A 16,768-nucleotide genomic window follows, 5' to 3' on the forward strand; every position below is an offset into this window, starting at 1 on the left:
GTGTCCCCCTCCCCCACTCTGTGTCCCCCTCTCCCCACTCTGTGGCTGCCTCTCCCCACTCTGTTCCTCCTCTGTGGCCCCCCCCTCTGTCGGCCACTCTCTGTCAGCCACTCCTCAACTCTCTGTGCCCACCCCCCCCTTGCCACGGTCGCGCTCCTCCTCTGCCTCGGCCACCCCCCCCTCCCCCCCCCCCCCCCCCCCACACACACACACACTTCTGTACCCCCCTCTCAATTTCTCTCTCTCTGACTCTCTTTTTCTCACCGATTCCTTTTCTATCTTTCTCTGTGTCTGTCCATCTCTCTATCTCAGTTGGTCCTTGTCTCTCATTGTCTATCAGTCTGTATCTTTCTCCCTCTCCGTTCCTCTCCCGCTCTGTCCATCTCCCTTGGTGTCACCCTCCCACCTGACCACTCCCGCACGCGCGCACTCTCTTTCTCACTTTTGCTCTCTCTCTCTCTCTGACTCATCTTTCACTCCTTCAGTCTCTCTCACTTCCACTCTCTCAGTTTCTTTCTCACTCACTCTCTCGGATTCCCTCACTCCCACAGTTGCTCTCCATCAGTTTCTGACTCACTCCCACTCTCAATTTCTCTCACTCCCTCGGTCTCTCCCCCTCTCATTCTCTCGGTCTCTCTCACTCTCATTCTCTCGGCCTCTCTCACTCTCTCGGTCTCTCTCACGCTCATTCTCTCGGTCTCTCTCACTCTCATTCTCTCGGCCTCTCACTCTCATTCTCTCAGTCTCTCTCATTCTCTCAATCTCATTCTCTCGGTCTCTCTCACTTTCATTCTCTCGGTCACTCTCACTCATTCTCTCAGTCTCTCTCACTCATTCTCTCGGTCTCGCTCACTCTCACTCTCTCGGTCTCGCTCACTCTCATTCTCTCGGTCTCGCTCACTCTCATTCTCTCGGTCTCGCTCACTCTCATTCTCTCGGTCTCGCTCACTCTCACTCTCTCGGTCTCGCTCGCTCTCACTCTCTCGGTCTCGCTCGCTCTCACTCTCTTGGTCTCGCTCACTCCCATTCTCTCAGTCTCTCACTCTCATTCTCTCGGTCTCTCTCACTCTCATTCTCTCGGTCTCTCATTCTCTCGGTCTCTCTCACTCTCATTTTCTCGGTCTCTCTCACTCTCACTCTCTCGGTCTCGCTCACTCTCATTCTCGGTCTCTCACTCTCGGTCTCTCTCACTCTCACTCTCGGTCTCTCTCACTCTCACTCTCTCGGTCTCTCTCACTCTCACTCTCTCGGTCTCGCTCACTCTCATTCTCTCGGTCCCTCTCACTCATTCTCGGTCTCTCGCACTCACTCTCTCGGTCTCTCTCCCTCTCATTCTCTTGGTCTCTCTCACTCTCATTCTCTCGGTCTCTCTCACCCTCATTCTCTCGGTCTCTCTCACTCTCATTCTCTCGGTCTCTCACTCTTATTCTCTCGGTCTCGCTCACTCTCATTCTCTCGGTCTCTCTCATTCTCTCGGCCTCTCACTCTTATTCTCTCGGTCTCGCTCACTCTCATTCTCTCGATCTCTCTCACTCATTCTCTCGGTCTCTCACTCTTATTCTCTCGGTCTCGCTCACTCTCATTCTCTCGGTCTCTCTCACTCTCATTCTCTCGGTCTCTCTCACTCTCATTCTCTCTCTTTCTCGCTCACTCTCATTCTCTCAGTCTTGCTCACTCTTATCCTCTTGGTCTCGCCCACTCTTATCATCTTCGTCTCGCTCACTCTTATTCTCTCAGTCTCTCTCGCTCTCATTCTCTCAGTACTCCCTAGCTGTAGTTATTTTTCTGATGCTGACCGCTCAGTAACTACATTTATTGAATTCAGTTTCATAAAGCTGAACTCGGTGACTTTTTTCACTGCAAAGTAACATTGAGTGGAAGTTGGCAGGAAGCAGGCTTGGGCTGGGCTATGCCAGCCCCACAAATTCAGCATGAGTTGGCATTCATTCAAATGGCTCACAGGGAAGTCGAGGGAATCTGTGCCAACAGCTGCTGAATTGGAAGGAAACATTGCAGGACTATGGGAAAAGGGCAGAGAAGTGTGACAAAATTGGATAACGCTTTCAGAGAGCTAGAACAGGCATGATGGGATGAATGGCCTCCTGTAATGTATGATTCTGTGATATTGCATGGAATGTTTTCTTGGGTGAGGTATTGGATGCTTACTTGGTAATGTGGAGATGTATCAAGGGTTACTGGTTAACGTGGATCTGTATCGGGAGTTTCTGTATAATGTAGAGCTGAATCGAGGGTTGCTGGTTAACGTGGATCTGTATTGGGAGCTGCTGGGTAATGTGGGGGTATACCAAAGGTAATGTGGAGCTGTATCAAGGGTTTCTGGGTAATGTAGAGTTGTATGGAGGGTTGTGGGTAATGTAGAACTATATCGAGGGCTGCTGGGTAATGTGGAGCTGTGTTGGAAAAATTAAGACAAATGGTGTTGAAGAGAATATAGCTTCATAGATAGGGATCTGGTGGGCCGAGCGCACAGGCTAGGGTTAGATGCACAGGCTGGGCCTGGGACGCAGAGTTGGGGCAGAGCGCATACAGCAAAAATATCTCTTTTTTTATTGTTTGGGAATTTGTATTGTGACATGCGTTACTGGTGAAGCTGATATTCCAACCTCCTTACAGTTTCACGACAAGATCAGCCCCATGCTCGATGCACTGGAACGCATCGCTCGCCGATTACGACAACCACCTTCCATCTCAGCCGAGGTGGAGAAAATCCGAGAGCAAATCAGTGAAAACAAAAACGTGACTATGGAACTCGAGAAGCTGCAGCCAGCATTTGAAACGCTTAAACAACGAGGCGATGACCTGATCGGACGTTCTGAAGGGACTGACAAAGATTTCTGCGCAAAAGGTAATTCTGATCTGACCAATTTAGAGAGAGCATTTTGATTTTTATCGTTTTGATTTTTCTTAATCTACTTGCGATTCATCAAAATGGTGCATTGAGTGCTGGCTAGTGAGCTGCACTAACTGGTGAGATACATTCAGTTAACAAACCCTTTAAATTGAAAGCCTCAAATGAAAGTGAAAATGAAAATCTTCCTATGCTAAAATTCTAGCCTTTCCAGCCAGCATGTGGGATTTCCCAGGCCCTCTGCGGCCGATTTGCTGGCGGCGGAGTTGGCTCGCCATTGACTACTGGCGAGACCTTCCTGTCCCGCCGATATCGATGGCGTTTTGCATGGCTGGCCGGCCCACTACCGGGGAACCTGCCGCGCGGGGCCGCCCTCGGCGGGACCAGAAGATCCCACCGGCAGGAAGGCCTGGAAAATCCCTCAGATACTTCGGCCTTCAGAAAAGACCAAAAAGATCTGCCTTGAGCGGGAGCCACCAAATGTGCGACTGCTCACTCCATGGCCTACACCAGAAGTGGGGGCTGGAAAATCCCACCCCAGGTTAAAAAATTGATTCTTGGGTTGTTGACGTCGCTGGGAAAGTCAGCATTTATTGTCCGTCTTCCCGGGTTTGATACAACTGAGTGCTTCACAGAGCGGTTAATACAAGCGGGTGACAATAGTCACATCCAGGCTGGGGAAGAAGGGCCAGTTTCCTTCCTAAAGGAGATTTGTAAACTAGTCAGATTTTTACAACATAGTCAGGTTTACTGGTGATAACCTTTTATTTCCAGATTTTCTTTTTTCGCTTTATTCAAATTCCCCAGTGGTGAGATTTGAATTTGCATTCTTGGATGGTTAATCCAGGCCTTCGAATTACCTCTCCACTGAAATAACCATCAGACGCATGGTGCCTCACCCATAAATTAACATGACAGGATTGGTGGACAACCTGTTTATGATGTGATTGTTGTGTCTTTCAGCCGTTCAAGATCAGTTGGACAAAATGGTTTTCTACTGGGCTGACATCAAAGCTCGGGCAGAGGAACAAGAGGCCAAGCTGCTTGATGTGATGGATCTGGCTGAGAAATTCTGGTGTGATCATTCCGCCCTTATTGTCACTATTAAAGACACCCAGGACTTAATCCGAGAACTGGAGGAACCCGGAATAGATCCATCTGTTGTTAAAGAGCAGCAAGAGGCTCTTGAGGTCAGGAAACCCATGTGTTGTATTGTTGGACTTTGGGAGTGCAGGCTCTTGTACCCTCCATTGGGAAGGCGCCTTGGGGGTTCTATATGTATGTATATATATATATATAATGAAAATGTAAACACGTTCAGTAGATGTGCATACTCATCTCACACAGAGGAATTTGTTCTCTATTTTTATAACATGTGGCTTGGTAGTGGGGGAGGAGCACACTTAGTGCATTAATTGGATGGCGGACATGTGGTTCAGGTTAACGCCAACAGCACTGGGTTTGATCCCCATTCCGGCTGAGGGAGATTTGGGGTCTGCTTCCTCGCCTTACCTGTGATTAAAACAAAAAACAAGTTCAGCAAAGACCTGCCTTCGGACAGGGAACTCAGGAAGAAGACACTTGGTAGTAAGACAGGGCCAGTGAATATACTAGAGTGATAAAATATTGCTGTCCCTAGACAATGGTGATGGTAGATCTGTAGGTTATATTAGATATCACAGACTTGGCTCAATAGTCTTTACTGGAAGTGAAGCTGATGAGATTTATTTGCTGTGACACTGACTTTGGGTTTCTATCCAAGCCAAATGTTTACATGACAAATCAAATGCTTTGCATCCAAGAACTATAAACTGATGGCATTTACTCTTGCCCATTGGGGAAGAATAGAACTGTGCATCCTTTTTGATTACCACAATCTTAATTGCATAGTCACACTGCTTTGATCTTCAGCCGTTGGGAGATACCCGATTGGGCTGTTGAGAGAGAGGACTTAGTGATGGAGTGATCAAGAAGGATAATCATGTTAAGTTCCAACAGCCAGTCTGTTTTCTCTAAATGGTCTGACATGGGTATTGGCAACTGGGCAGGGTACCACAAGGTGACCTGTGGAGCCGTAATCTAGTCTTCAGGAGGGGATTGGTCAAAATGTTTCTCTTGTAGTGTTTGAGAAATGTAGGGCATCTTGGGAGTAGTAATCATCAGAGGGACTACTGCCCTTTGGTCCAATGCAATTTTTGATTTTTAATTGACATTATTTTCTCTTCTAGACGATCAAAGAAGAAGTGGACGGGCTTCAGGAGGAGCTGGAGATTGTTCAGAACCTGGGTGCTGAGTTGACCTCAGCCTGTGGAGAACCCGATAAGCCTGTGGTGAAGAAAAACATAGACGAGGTAAGTGTACATGTGTGAGTTGGAGAATTAAACACGCAGATTGGTTTCCCCGTTCCCCGCCTCTATGATCGGGAACCCCGATCAGTCAGAAAATCCCACGGTGGGGCAAAATCGAGATTCGCGCCTGGGGACAAACCAGTCATGAGTATCCGTGTGTGCGCCCCCGCCACAGTGAGTTTCCTGACAGCCCAGTTGAGTTTCCTGCCCCAACTCAGTGGGACCATGCAAATAGTTAGTTAGTTCATTGGCAGGATCCACCAGCTGCACCGCCACCCCCCAACCCCAGCCAAGAGCCTAGCTGTCGTGAATTGATGCAAACATCGAGGAGTCCAAGGGGTGGCAATGTGGTAAGTGCCCTCCCAACAGTTGCCGCCATGATGGGGAGGGGGCTCGCTCCTGGGAGGTGGGGATCAGGGGGGCTTGTGCTGGACGGGTGGGTGTCAGGTCGGGGGTTTTCCTTGGGAAGGGGCTCCTTTTGCTGCTCTCCCAATCTGCAACCATTAAACCCATTAAGCAGTTAGTCAGTATGTAAAAGTTAAAGTTTTCCCATAATAAAGTGAAAATGTGCTCATCCGTATCCCTATACCATTCAGACAGTCACTCATTATCGTATAAATATACGTCCCTAATAATAAAGTGAAAGTGATTTCATCTGTACCTGAAACCCTTTAAAAAGCCGGTCAGTATGTTAAGTTTAAAGGTCTGTGAGATGAAGGTAACAGTAATCCCTTGAAATATGGTGGAAGCCCTTGAAGTGGTTTTCACAGTCAATTTCAGTGCCTCTTGAAGTATTGGAGCCAGTGTGTATGGCTAGGAGGCTGATTGCTTTGAACTGGATTGTTTCCATTCAATTTCACACTCCATTGCCTGCTAAAAGCATCATCATAGATTATCATAGAATTTACAGTGCAGAAGGAGGCCATTCGGCCCATCGAGTCTGCACCGGCTCTTGGAAAGAGCACCCTACCCAAGGTCAACACCGCCACCCTATCCCCATAACCCAGTAACCCCACCCAACCCAACACTAAGGGCAATTTTGGACACTAAGGGCAATTTATCATGACCAATCCACCTAACCTGCACATCTTTGGACTGTGGGAGGAAACCGGAGCACCCGGAGGAAACCCACGCACACACGGGGAGGATGTGCAGACTCCGCACAGACAGTGACCCAAGCCGGAATCGAACCTGGGACCCTGGAGCTGTGAAGCAATTGTGCTATCCACAAGGCTACCGTGCTGTCATGATTGACAGTTGGCTGGAACTTCAGAACAATAAATCAAATTCTTTATTTTTATAACCCCGCAAGGATCCATTAAGTCAGGGGAGCAGCTATATCTCAAACTGCAATTTTTGAATGAATCTGCCTCTTTATTCTTGAGTAGAAAGTGAAAGGGTAGCCCCTGCAGCTGTTCTTTCATCTTTAAATCCCACTTTAAAGTGTTACTTTTACTTTCATCTCACAGATCTTTAAACGTGGCATACTGACATACTTTTTTGGGGTACAGATGAGAAAATTTTCATTTATATTGTGAGATGTGTATTTATGCATACAGAAGCTATCTTGCCAAGCACCTTAAAACAGCATCTACTGCAATGCAGCACTCTCTGTATTGCACTACATTGTCAGCCTGGATTAAGTGTTGAAGTCTCTGAAGTGGGTCTTGAACCCACAACTTGCTGACTCCAAGGCGAGAGTGTTACCCACTGAGCGACAGCCTATACACTGTTGATGTAAAACACCTTAAGCTGAATTAGTTCACTGGCTACTGAGTCAATAACTGCACAATTATGCCATATAGCCTAGCACGATCTTTGGTCGAGTTAGTCAGGTCATCTCAGCAGTTGAGGTCAGCGCACTTAACCACAGTCATTCGAGGGAGGGCCACAAAACAATAATAATAATAATCTTTATTGTCACAAGTAGGCTTCAATGAAGTTACTGTGAAAAGCCCTTAGTCGCCACATTCCAGGCAGAGTTTTCACTTTTGATTGGTATTCATTGATCATTGCTGCAAGGTTGTTGCTTCTATATCAGGCTCAATCTGCACTATGATGCCCCTCTGCTCAAATAACTCATTCACTGCAAGGGGCTTCCACAAAAAGAATGAAACGGGTAAGGTAAAGACAGCTACTAGGATCCTGTGAACTATGAACTGTTACCAGCTGAAGTCAGCATTGTCAGAATAAGGGTGAAATATCGGAATGGGTTAGGATACGGGGTGGAGAATGTATCCATTAGCTTTCAGCAGTAATATAATTGTGGACATTTTATAACCCTGATATCGCATCCTTGTCAGCAAGTTTATTGACTGGTTTTGTTTTGCTTGATCTGTAATAATTATGTTAAGGTTTAATATGTTTCCTGTGTTCTGTCTGCAGCTGAATTGTACCTGGGACAATCTGAACAAGGCATGGAAAGACCGCATTGACAGATTGGATGAAGCAATGCAAGAAGCTGTTCAGTTCCAGGATGCACTACAGGTATCCTGTTCCGATTAGGAATTCTTTTCCACAGCTTGTAGCCTGACACTTGTTGACCTGAATTAAAATAGTTTTCCATTTAGTTACAAAGTTAAAGGTAATTAACAGGATAGAGGGAAAATAGCTACTCCACAGATGCAGTCAGATGGATGTGTTAGTTAACTTGTTGGCTTGGAATAATACCTTTGTCACAGCTTAATACTTTAAAAGCTCTTGCTTTTGAATTGCAATCTCTAATTGCAGTGAGTCTCATTTTCTGTTATGGCTCTGAACATATTAGAGCTAAGTCCTGTGGGCAGGATTGCTTCCTGGTCCTGCCTCCCATCCAGCTAAATGAAGCCAAAATTGGATGACTTGTTTACAGCTACAGAATCTGCCTAATCCCATACTCACCGATGCAGTGACAGGGAAATCCAGCCTGTTGGCTGCACTGGATGGGGTGCTGATTGTTGAATATTTGACGCTGATGCTGTGACAGCGAACGCAGGATGGTTTCTCCGACATAGCTGATTATGTTTATATCACACGGCCTAATTTAAATTTTGGCTAATTTGGAAGGACATCACGGACGCTGCACCACTGACAAAATTTGAGTCCTGCTCCAAGTGGCAAACTTGGTTGAAGTTTGGGTTCATTGTCAATTCCTGGTGATTTTGGTTCAATTCTGAGGCAAAGCAAAAAAAATCAACTTGCTTGGCCCTTCCAAATAAATGTGTTTCTTGTTGCACAATTCTGAGTGCAGCAGCATCCAACTAACATCCATTGGGAGTTAGCTGAAGAAAAACAAAGTATCCACCACTTAAGATCTGTCTACACCAGGCAATGGCATAACTCGGTCAAAAAGAGCTAACCATTTTTACTCACCGTTATAGTCAATTACAAAGTTGCTGCTTCCACCATGATAGGTGGTTTGTGTATTTTGTGGAGAAACAGGTGTTCCCTCACTTATTGTTGCTTGAATAAATGAACTTCTTGAATAAATGCTGATAGGGAGATGACTGTGATTAATAACACGGGGCAGGATTCTCCGGTCCCCCAACCCTGGGCGAAATTCTCCGGTATCAGCGCGATGTCCGCCGACTGGCGCCCAAAATGGCGCATATCAGTCGGGCACCGCGCCGCCCCAAAGGTGCGGAATGCTCCGCATCTTGGGGGGCCGAGCCCCAACGTTAAGGGGCTAGGCCCACGCCGGACAAATTTCCGCCCTGCCAGCTGGCGGAAAAGGCCTTTGGTGCCCCGCCAGCTGGCGCGGAAATGACACCTCCGGACGGCGCATGCGCGGGAGCGTTAGCGGCCGCTGACGGCATTCCCACACATGCGCAGTGGAGGGAGTCTCTTCCGCCTCCGCCATGGTGGAGACCGTGGCGAACGCGGAAGGGAAAGAGTGCCCCCACGGCACAGGCCCGCCCGCGGATCGGTGGGCCCCGATCGCGGGCCAGGCCACCGTGGGGGCCCCCCGGGGCCAGATCGCCCGCGTCCCCACCCCCCCCAGCACCCCAGCGCCCGCCCGCGCCGCCTTGTCCCGCCGGTAAGGTAGGTGGTTTAATCAACGCCGGTGGGACAGGCATTTTAGCGGCGGGACTTCGGCCCATCCAGGCCGGAGAATTGCAGGGGGCGGGCCCGCCAACTGGCGCGGCGCGATTCCCGCCCTCGCCGAATATCCGGTGCCGGAGAATTCGGCAACCGGCGGGGGCGGGATTCACGCCAGCCCCCGACGATTCTCCGACCCGGCGGGGGGTCGGAGAATCTCGCCCCCTGTGTTTCTCGGCGGTGGGATTCACTACTCCCACCGCTTGTCAATGGAAATTCTCACTGAATTAACCCCCCGCCTCTTGGCAACCCGCAGACAGGGATACATTACTGGCGGGAAAAGTGAATGTTCTCCAGCCATTGTTTGATGGATTTATTCAACTATTGTTTGAGCATGTTTAGTCCTTCACCTCTTAGATCTTGTCCCTTCTCCGGGCTCTGAATTCATATTGACTGATTTATTAGCGCACCCTCCACCCATTCCCACTCTCCCCAAACATCTGTGGCTTCCTTTCTTCTGAGGATCCTCCTCGGGTCCAGGTGCCCTTTATCATGCTCTTCTCTGTAACTGACTCTTCCTCCATGATCCAAATGGCAGAGTGGTATCTCAGTTGATAGATGTGGTGAAGTAGGTGCTAACATGGTCAGCAGGGCAGCACAGTGGCAAAGTGGTTAGCACTGTTGCCTCACAGCGCCAGGGACCCACGTTCAATTCCAGCATCAGGTGACTGTCAGTGTGGAGTTTGTATGTTCTCGCCGTGTCTGTGGGGATGTTCCCATAGTCCAAAGATGTGCGGGTTAGGTGGATTGACCATGCTAAATTGCCTGTAGTGTCCAAAAGGTTAGGTGGGTTACAGGGATAGGGTAGGGGAGTGCGCCTTGGTAGGGTGCTCATTCAGAGGGTCAATTTAGACTCGATGGACCGAACGGCCTCCTTCTGCACTGTAGGGATTCTATGACCATTTGCTCACTCCCTCTGCAAGATACAGGTATACTGAGCTGGAGGAGATCTCTGGGAGACCCCCTTTATGGGCTCAGCCATCACTCTCCACTTGGTAGCAGTAGCGATTCCCTACAAATTGTTGAACACGTATTGCAGGCAAACCACCAATAATGACACTATCGCTGGCACGCTACCTTTTATCAGTATTGCTGCAAGGACTTTTGCGTCAGCGCAGTTAATAAATCTAATTAAATTACACCTATTTTTCATATGACACAAATTAAAACTCAACCAACCAGGTATCCTCCCTGTTCTGATCTGAAATGAGAATCCAGGGGCTAATGTCCCAATCAGACACTCTGGCACCGGAGTGACACTCTTAACTAAGCCTGGTTGGGAAGCGACATGCCCACTGCCCTTAAGTTTGTGTCCATTTAAGTTAGAGGCAACAGGACTACAATTTTCCAACCTGCCCTTCTAAAAAGCACCTCTGTGACAGTTGGTTGATGCAGCAGGCCTTCAGGGTAAACTCGGCAAGTAATATTGTCAGTTAGAGTAAAGTTGAAAGTTGGGTATTGTAACAATGTATGAACATTGGGGGCGGGAATCGCGTTCGGCGATCAGCCAGACAATCCCCGTTCATGACCGAATCGGGGGCGGTGCCCCTTCAAAGAGGCGTACTTGGAGAGAATGCCACGCGCCATACCGACGGCCTCTGGACATTGCCTTAGACCCATCCACCGATGCTCCGCCCCCAAAAGGCCGACTTCCTGCATTGCCAGAGGCCCACCTCCCGATGCTCTGCCCCCGACCGGCCAAGTTCCCGGCGGCGTCGGTCGCGTGTGGCCTCATCCGTTGGGAACTCAAGTGTGGCGGCTACGGACTCGGTCCAGCGCCGCTACAGTCGGGAGAGGGCTGATCCGCAGGCAGAGGGCACTTTTGGGGGGGTGGTCCGGAGTGCGCGAGCCAGCCAAAGGGGGGGCACTATTTCGCAGGCCGGGTCAGCGAATGACCGGCGCAATGTTGCATGGCGCGGCCGCTACAGGCCACCGCTGTGCGCATGCACGGCCATGGTCCCAGCAATTTTCTGGGCCTTATCGGCAGCTAGAGCCTGCTGCTGTACGCTGCCTTGATGCTAGCCCCCAGCCAAATGGTGGCCGTTTTACACCATTTGTTCTGTCGCAAAACGCCACCCTTCCCATGTCGGTATGGGAACATAGCCTCAAAATCGGAGAATCCAGCCCTGGATGTTTCCCAACGTGGATGACTTTTGACTTAAATGGGAACGGGAAAACCTCTAAAACAGTAACTGATGAGAGGAGGCATAAGTGAGATAGAAATTATTGGACTGTATTTGGGTTTGGTAATTGCATCTGCAGACTAGGAAATTTTGGATTACCTATGTCCTCGGTAATCAAATGATGTGTTCATTTGAAACTCAGTTGGAATATTTAATATTTTCACATAGGTGAGACATGGTACAAGTCACACTCTGCTGTTCTTTTCCTTTCAATTGCTGGCAGGCTAGTTTTCAGCTTTCAATGAGGTGTGCTGGATTATCCATCCCATAGTATAGCACAGTAAAATATGTGGAAGTTAGGATCAATCATACAGCAACTTTCTGAACACAGAACGAGATAAGATTGGTCATTGGTAGATGGTGTGGTATTATTCTCCTGTTAATCTCACTGTCCAATATTCAGCACCTTCAGTATAACCGAGGGTCAGCTGTAAGAGACAGCCAAAGTGACCCTGCCTGTTTTGTATCTCTGCCCCTTTCCAATTGCACCCCCAAAGACCGGTGCCAGTGATTTTCCCATGGCAGATGCAATGATCCATTTAAGTTGCCGTTGACTTTGGCCTGATGCTGATATTTTTTGGTCCCACCCTCTGCCGGGATCTTCCGGTCTTGCGGAAAGTCAATGGAATTTTGGCTGGGCCACCAAATCCCCCGCGACAGGTCTTGTCATGGCAAGGCCGGAAAATCCCGGCCTGAACATTCGCAAACTATTTAATTTCAACATCTGTATTGCAAGTAGGTAATGGCACTTCAAACAACCCTTCTGTATATACCCATTAACGCAAAACAACTAAATATTAAATGAACAGTGTAGCAGCATTTTGTCTGGTTTTCAGGAGTCCAGAATACAATGTTGGATGTATTGTATTACAAAATATATAATTACATCAGCTCTTTTCTACTTTAAATTTAGGCTATGTTTGACTGGATGGACATTGCAGAGAGCAAGTTAAATACTATGCCTCCAATTGGAACTGATCTAGAAACAGTGAAGCAACAAATTGCTGAACTCAAGGTATGTATGTAAATCTGCATTTTCTTTGAAGCTATGTGGATGAGCAAAATTGAAGGTCGATGTCGGTTATGTATTTTTAGTGGCCACTAAATTTGTATGAATTTGAGAGGAGTGTTGCCTGACTCAGATCCTGCGCTGTCTGTGCATTTCTGATCTCTAACAGCAATTTAAGACCGAGGCGTATCAGCAGCAAATAGAGATGGAGCGACTGAATCATCAGGGAGAGTTGTTGCTGAAAAAGGTGAATGAAGATGATGCCAAGCGTGTTGCGCAGGAACCTCTTCATGAGCTGAAACATCTCTGGGTTAATCTGGATGGGAAAATCGTCAACAGACAGGTAGTAAAACTGTGATTGCCTAAGGACCTATGTATGCAAACACCCTCCAAAAGGCATTGTTTAAGTTTGATCAGTTGCCAAACTCTGGGCGCGATTTTCCACTCGCGCGCCGGTTGAGAGAATCGCCTGGGGCACCAAAATTTCCCGGGACGCCCTCCCGCGATTCTCCCAAGCGGCGGGAACGGCCCGGTCAAGTTTCGTGGGTCGCAGGCCGGAGAATCGCCGGAGACACCCAAAATGGCGATTCTCCGGCACCCCCGCTATTCTCAGGCCCGGATGGGCCGAGCGGCCAGGCCAAAACGGCGGGTTCCCCCCGGCGCCGTCCACACCTGGTCGCTGCCGTCGTGAGCGGTGCGTGAACGCTGGGGGGGGGGGGGGCAGCCTGCGGGGGGGCGAGGGGGGATCCTGCACCGGGGGGGTACCTCAAATGTGGGGTGGCCCGCGATCGGTGCCCACCGATCGTCGGGTCGTCCTCTCTGAAGGAGGACCTCCTACCTTCCGCGACCCCGCAAGATCCGTCAGACATCTTCTTGCGGGGCGGACTTAGAGAGGACGGCAACCACGCGGGTTGGCCAGCGCCAACCCGCGCATGCGCGGATGACGCCCGTTATGCGGCGCCGGCCGCGTCATTTATGCGGCGCCGCCTTTACGCGGGCGACAAGGCCTGGCGCGTGTAGATGACGCGGCCCTGATCCTGGCCCATTGTCAGGGCCTGAATCGGTCGGGATCGGGGCCGTTTCGCGCCGTCGTGAATCACGACGGCGCGGCCACTTCGGCGCGGGAGTGGAGAATCCCGCCCCCTGCGTTTCAAAATAGGGCATTAAATAGAAACCAGAGTGATCATTGACTTTCCTTCTGGCGAATGAGCAATTTAACAAATGAAAAGATATAGTTATCCATCACTGGGTGAGATGGGTGCGTTGGTAATGTCAAAAATAATCCAGAGATCTAGATTAATGTTAGGTCTAGGTTCAAATCCCACCACGGCAGCTGGTGGGATTTACATTCATAGAACATAGAACATAGAACATAGAAAATACAGCACAGAACAGGCCCTTCGGCCCACGATGTTGTGCCGAACCTTTGTCCTAGATTAATCATAGATTATCATTGAATTTACAGTGCAGAAGGAGGCCATTCGGCCCTTTGAGTCTGCACCAGCTCTTGGAAAGAGCACCCTACCCAAACTCAACACCTCCACCCAACACCAAGGGCAATTTGGACATTAAGGGCAATTTATCATTGGCCAACTCACCTAACCCGCACATCTTTGGACTGTGGGAGGAAACCGGAGCACCCGGAGGAAACCCACGCAGACACGGGGAGGACGTGCAGACTCCGCACAGACAATGACCCAAGCTGGAATCGAACCTGGGACCATGGATCTGTGAAGCAATTGTGCTATCCACAATGCTACCGTGCTGCGCTTAAAAACAAATAAATCTACACTATATAATTTTCCCGTAATCCATGTACCTATCCAACAGCTGCTTGAAGGTCCCTAATGTTTCCGACTCAACTACTTCCACAGGCAGTGCATTCCATGCCCCCACTACTCTCTGGGTAAAGAACCTACCTCTGATATCCCTCCTATATCTTCCACCTTTCACCTTAAATTTATGTCCCCTTGTAATGGTCAATGAATAAAATCTGGAATTCAAAGCTGGACTCAGTAATGGTGACCGTCAATTGTCGTAAAAACCCATCTGGTTGGCTAGTGACCTCTAGGGAAGAAAATTTGCCGTCCATAACTTGTTTGGCCTACATGTGGATCCAGATCCTCAGCAATGTGGTTGATTCTTAACTGCCCCCTGGAATGGCCCAGCGAGCCACTCAGTTCGAGGGCAATTAGGGATGGGCTGTGCTGTGATGTCCACCTCCAATGAAAGAATAAAGAAAAGAAAAGAAAATACCTCAAAATTGCACCGACTTCAATTAAATGTGAAGAGAACTTGGACATGTTAGTTTAGATTTTAATGATTACATTGTTTAAGTTGTGTTTGTTCCATCTCGAGTAAAATTCCTAATCCATTTATAATTGCAGCATAAACTGGAAGGTGCTCTGTTAGCTCTTGGACAGTTCCAGCATGCCCTGGATGAGCTGATGACATGGCTAACCCACACAGAGGAGCTGCTAAATGAACAAAAAGCTGTTGGCGGAGATCCTAAAGCTATTGAAATTGCAATTGCCAAACATCACGTACGTAATGTCACATTTCTGTACCACTGGCCTTTCAGTTAAACTTATTAAAGCTTTAAAGTTGAACGGTGACATGAATTATTTTTGTTTTTGAGTTCTCTGTCTGAAGGCAGGTCCTTGGTGATTATTTGCTGGGCTAGGGTAAGGTGGTAGTCCCCCCCAATCTACCTCAACCCAGAACAGGGATTGAACCCTGTGCTGTAGTTGTTAATCTGGCCAGCAGGTCAGTCAGTAACTGAAAGAGGTAGTGCCGACAAGGTGGGATTTTCCAGCGCCCCCACCAACCCCGGCGATGTATTTCCCAGCGAGAGGCAGCCCGTCTGGTGGCGGAATCTTCCAGTCCCGCGAATGCCTCCAGGTTTTTTGCTTTCCCCGCGTCTCCTCAGCTGTCGGGAATTGCCTGCCATCGGCGGGACTGGAAGATCCCACTGACAGGAGGAGCCAGGAAATTTCGGCCAAAACATTTTCACGTTTGGCTGCTCACAAGCCTGCCTGCGCAAGCTTTTCTTTTAGTCTCCATCAATAATGTTTTGGTAATACGAATTTTCAGCATCTGTTATTTTAATAAGGCATTTTTATAGTAGGAAGGGAGAATTCAACTATGCATTGGTAACTGTCCACCCCGATAGTTTTTTTTAAATGGAGAATTTCTGCAACAAATTATTGTGTGGAGATTCTGTCAGCACATTCAGAACAGCTTGCATTGAATTCACATGAAATAACCATATTTTACACTTTATTTACACTCCCAGCTGCTGTGTTGATGCGCAGCACCTTATGCCCCACCCACGGCAATAGCGTGCTTTCAATGTAAATGCTAGCAGAAATGAGACACTGGTCCTGATCTGTACAGGAGAGAGACTCCCTGCGAGAGACCGTATTATTCTGCTCCACTTTGGAGTCAGTTCAGGCCTTAAGACTCAATTTGTACTGCACCAGTTTAATATATGTGCACAGTTAAAGCCATTTCTCACCAACACTAGTGGGGTGACTATCCCCCTAGTGAATCCTATTTAATTGACGGCCTGTTATTTACTTGCTTGCTAGCTTTCACCACTTTTCTGCTATTCATACATAGAGTTTGCTTTCAAATTAACCTTTTCACTGGTTGTCTTGGCATTCAGTGGTTACAGGATATTTAGTCACTGAGGAATCCAATTCCTTGGAGCCTAGTCAGCCACACATCCATCTGAGAAGAGTTACTGGATCATGATCAGAGAATTCTTGGCTGGTTTTGTGCCTTTACTGAGGCCATGTGTATCATCTCTACTACAGCCCAGCTTGGAACAGATTCTGATGCCTTTCTTGACTTCTGGTACTCACCTTGTCACTGGAAGACAGAGTCTTCACCAAAATCTTCCTAAAGTGCCTTTTGTATTTTAGGTTCTGCAGAATGATGTTCTCGCCCACAAATCCACGGTGGAGACTGTGAACAAAGCTGGCAATGATCTGCTCGAGTCCAGTGACGGGGAGGAAGCCAGCAGCCTGCAGAGCAAGCTGGAAAGCCTGAACCAACGCTGGAAGAACGTCCGAGAACAAACCGAGCAGCGGCAACAGCAACTGAATCACTATCTCATCCAGGTAAGTCAGGGCTGGGAATCTGCCGCAAGCTTTCCTGCACCCGGACTGAAAGGTGCAGCTCACTGCAAAGGCGAGAATCTTAACCGGGGGCTTGCTGGAATCCAGCCTCACAGATAAACATGATGGAGAATAATAGGACAGGATTATGTGCTGAGAAC

At 48.5% G+C, this 16,768-nt stretch overlaps 1 protein-coding gene across 20 annotated transcripts in view; it reads left to right on the forward strand.

Annotated features, from left to right (window-relative positions):
- dst (dystonin) overlaps nt 1–16,768 on the forward strand; it is a 779,292-nt gene that overhangs the window by 695,329 nt on the left and 67,195 nt on the right. For all 20 annotated transcript variants that reach the window (XM_072498412.1, XM_072498427.1, XM_072498428.1 and 17 more), the window contains 8 exons: nt 2,635–2,866; nt 3,833–4,059; nt 5,098–5,220; nt 7,603–7,704; nt 12,391–12,492; nt 12,656–12,829; nt 14,874–15,029; nt 16,413–16,610. In XM_072498412.1, the coding sequence (XP_072354513.1) occupies nt 2,635–2,866; nt 3,833–4,059; nt 5,098–5,220; nt 7,603–7,704; nt 12,391–12,492; nt 12,656–12,829; nt 14,874–15,029; nt 16,413–16,610 (1,314 nt within the window). The remainder of the gene's footprint in view (nt 1–2,634; nt 2,867–3,832; nt 4,060–5,097; nt 5,221–7,602; nt 7,705–12,390; nt 12,493–12,655; nt 12,830–14,873; nt 15,030–16,412; nt 16,611–16,768) is intronic.

Source organism: Scyliorhinus torazame, chromosome 4 (assembly GCF_047496885.1).
Source record: "Scyliorhinus torazame isolate Kashiwa2021f chromosome 4, sScyTor2.1, whole genome shotgun sequence".
Classification (NCBI taxonomy): Eukaryota; Metazoa; Chordata; class Chondrichthyes; order Carcharhiniformes; family Scyliorhinidae; genus Scyliorhinus; species Scyliorhinus torazame.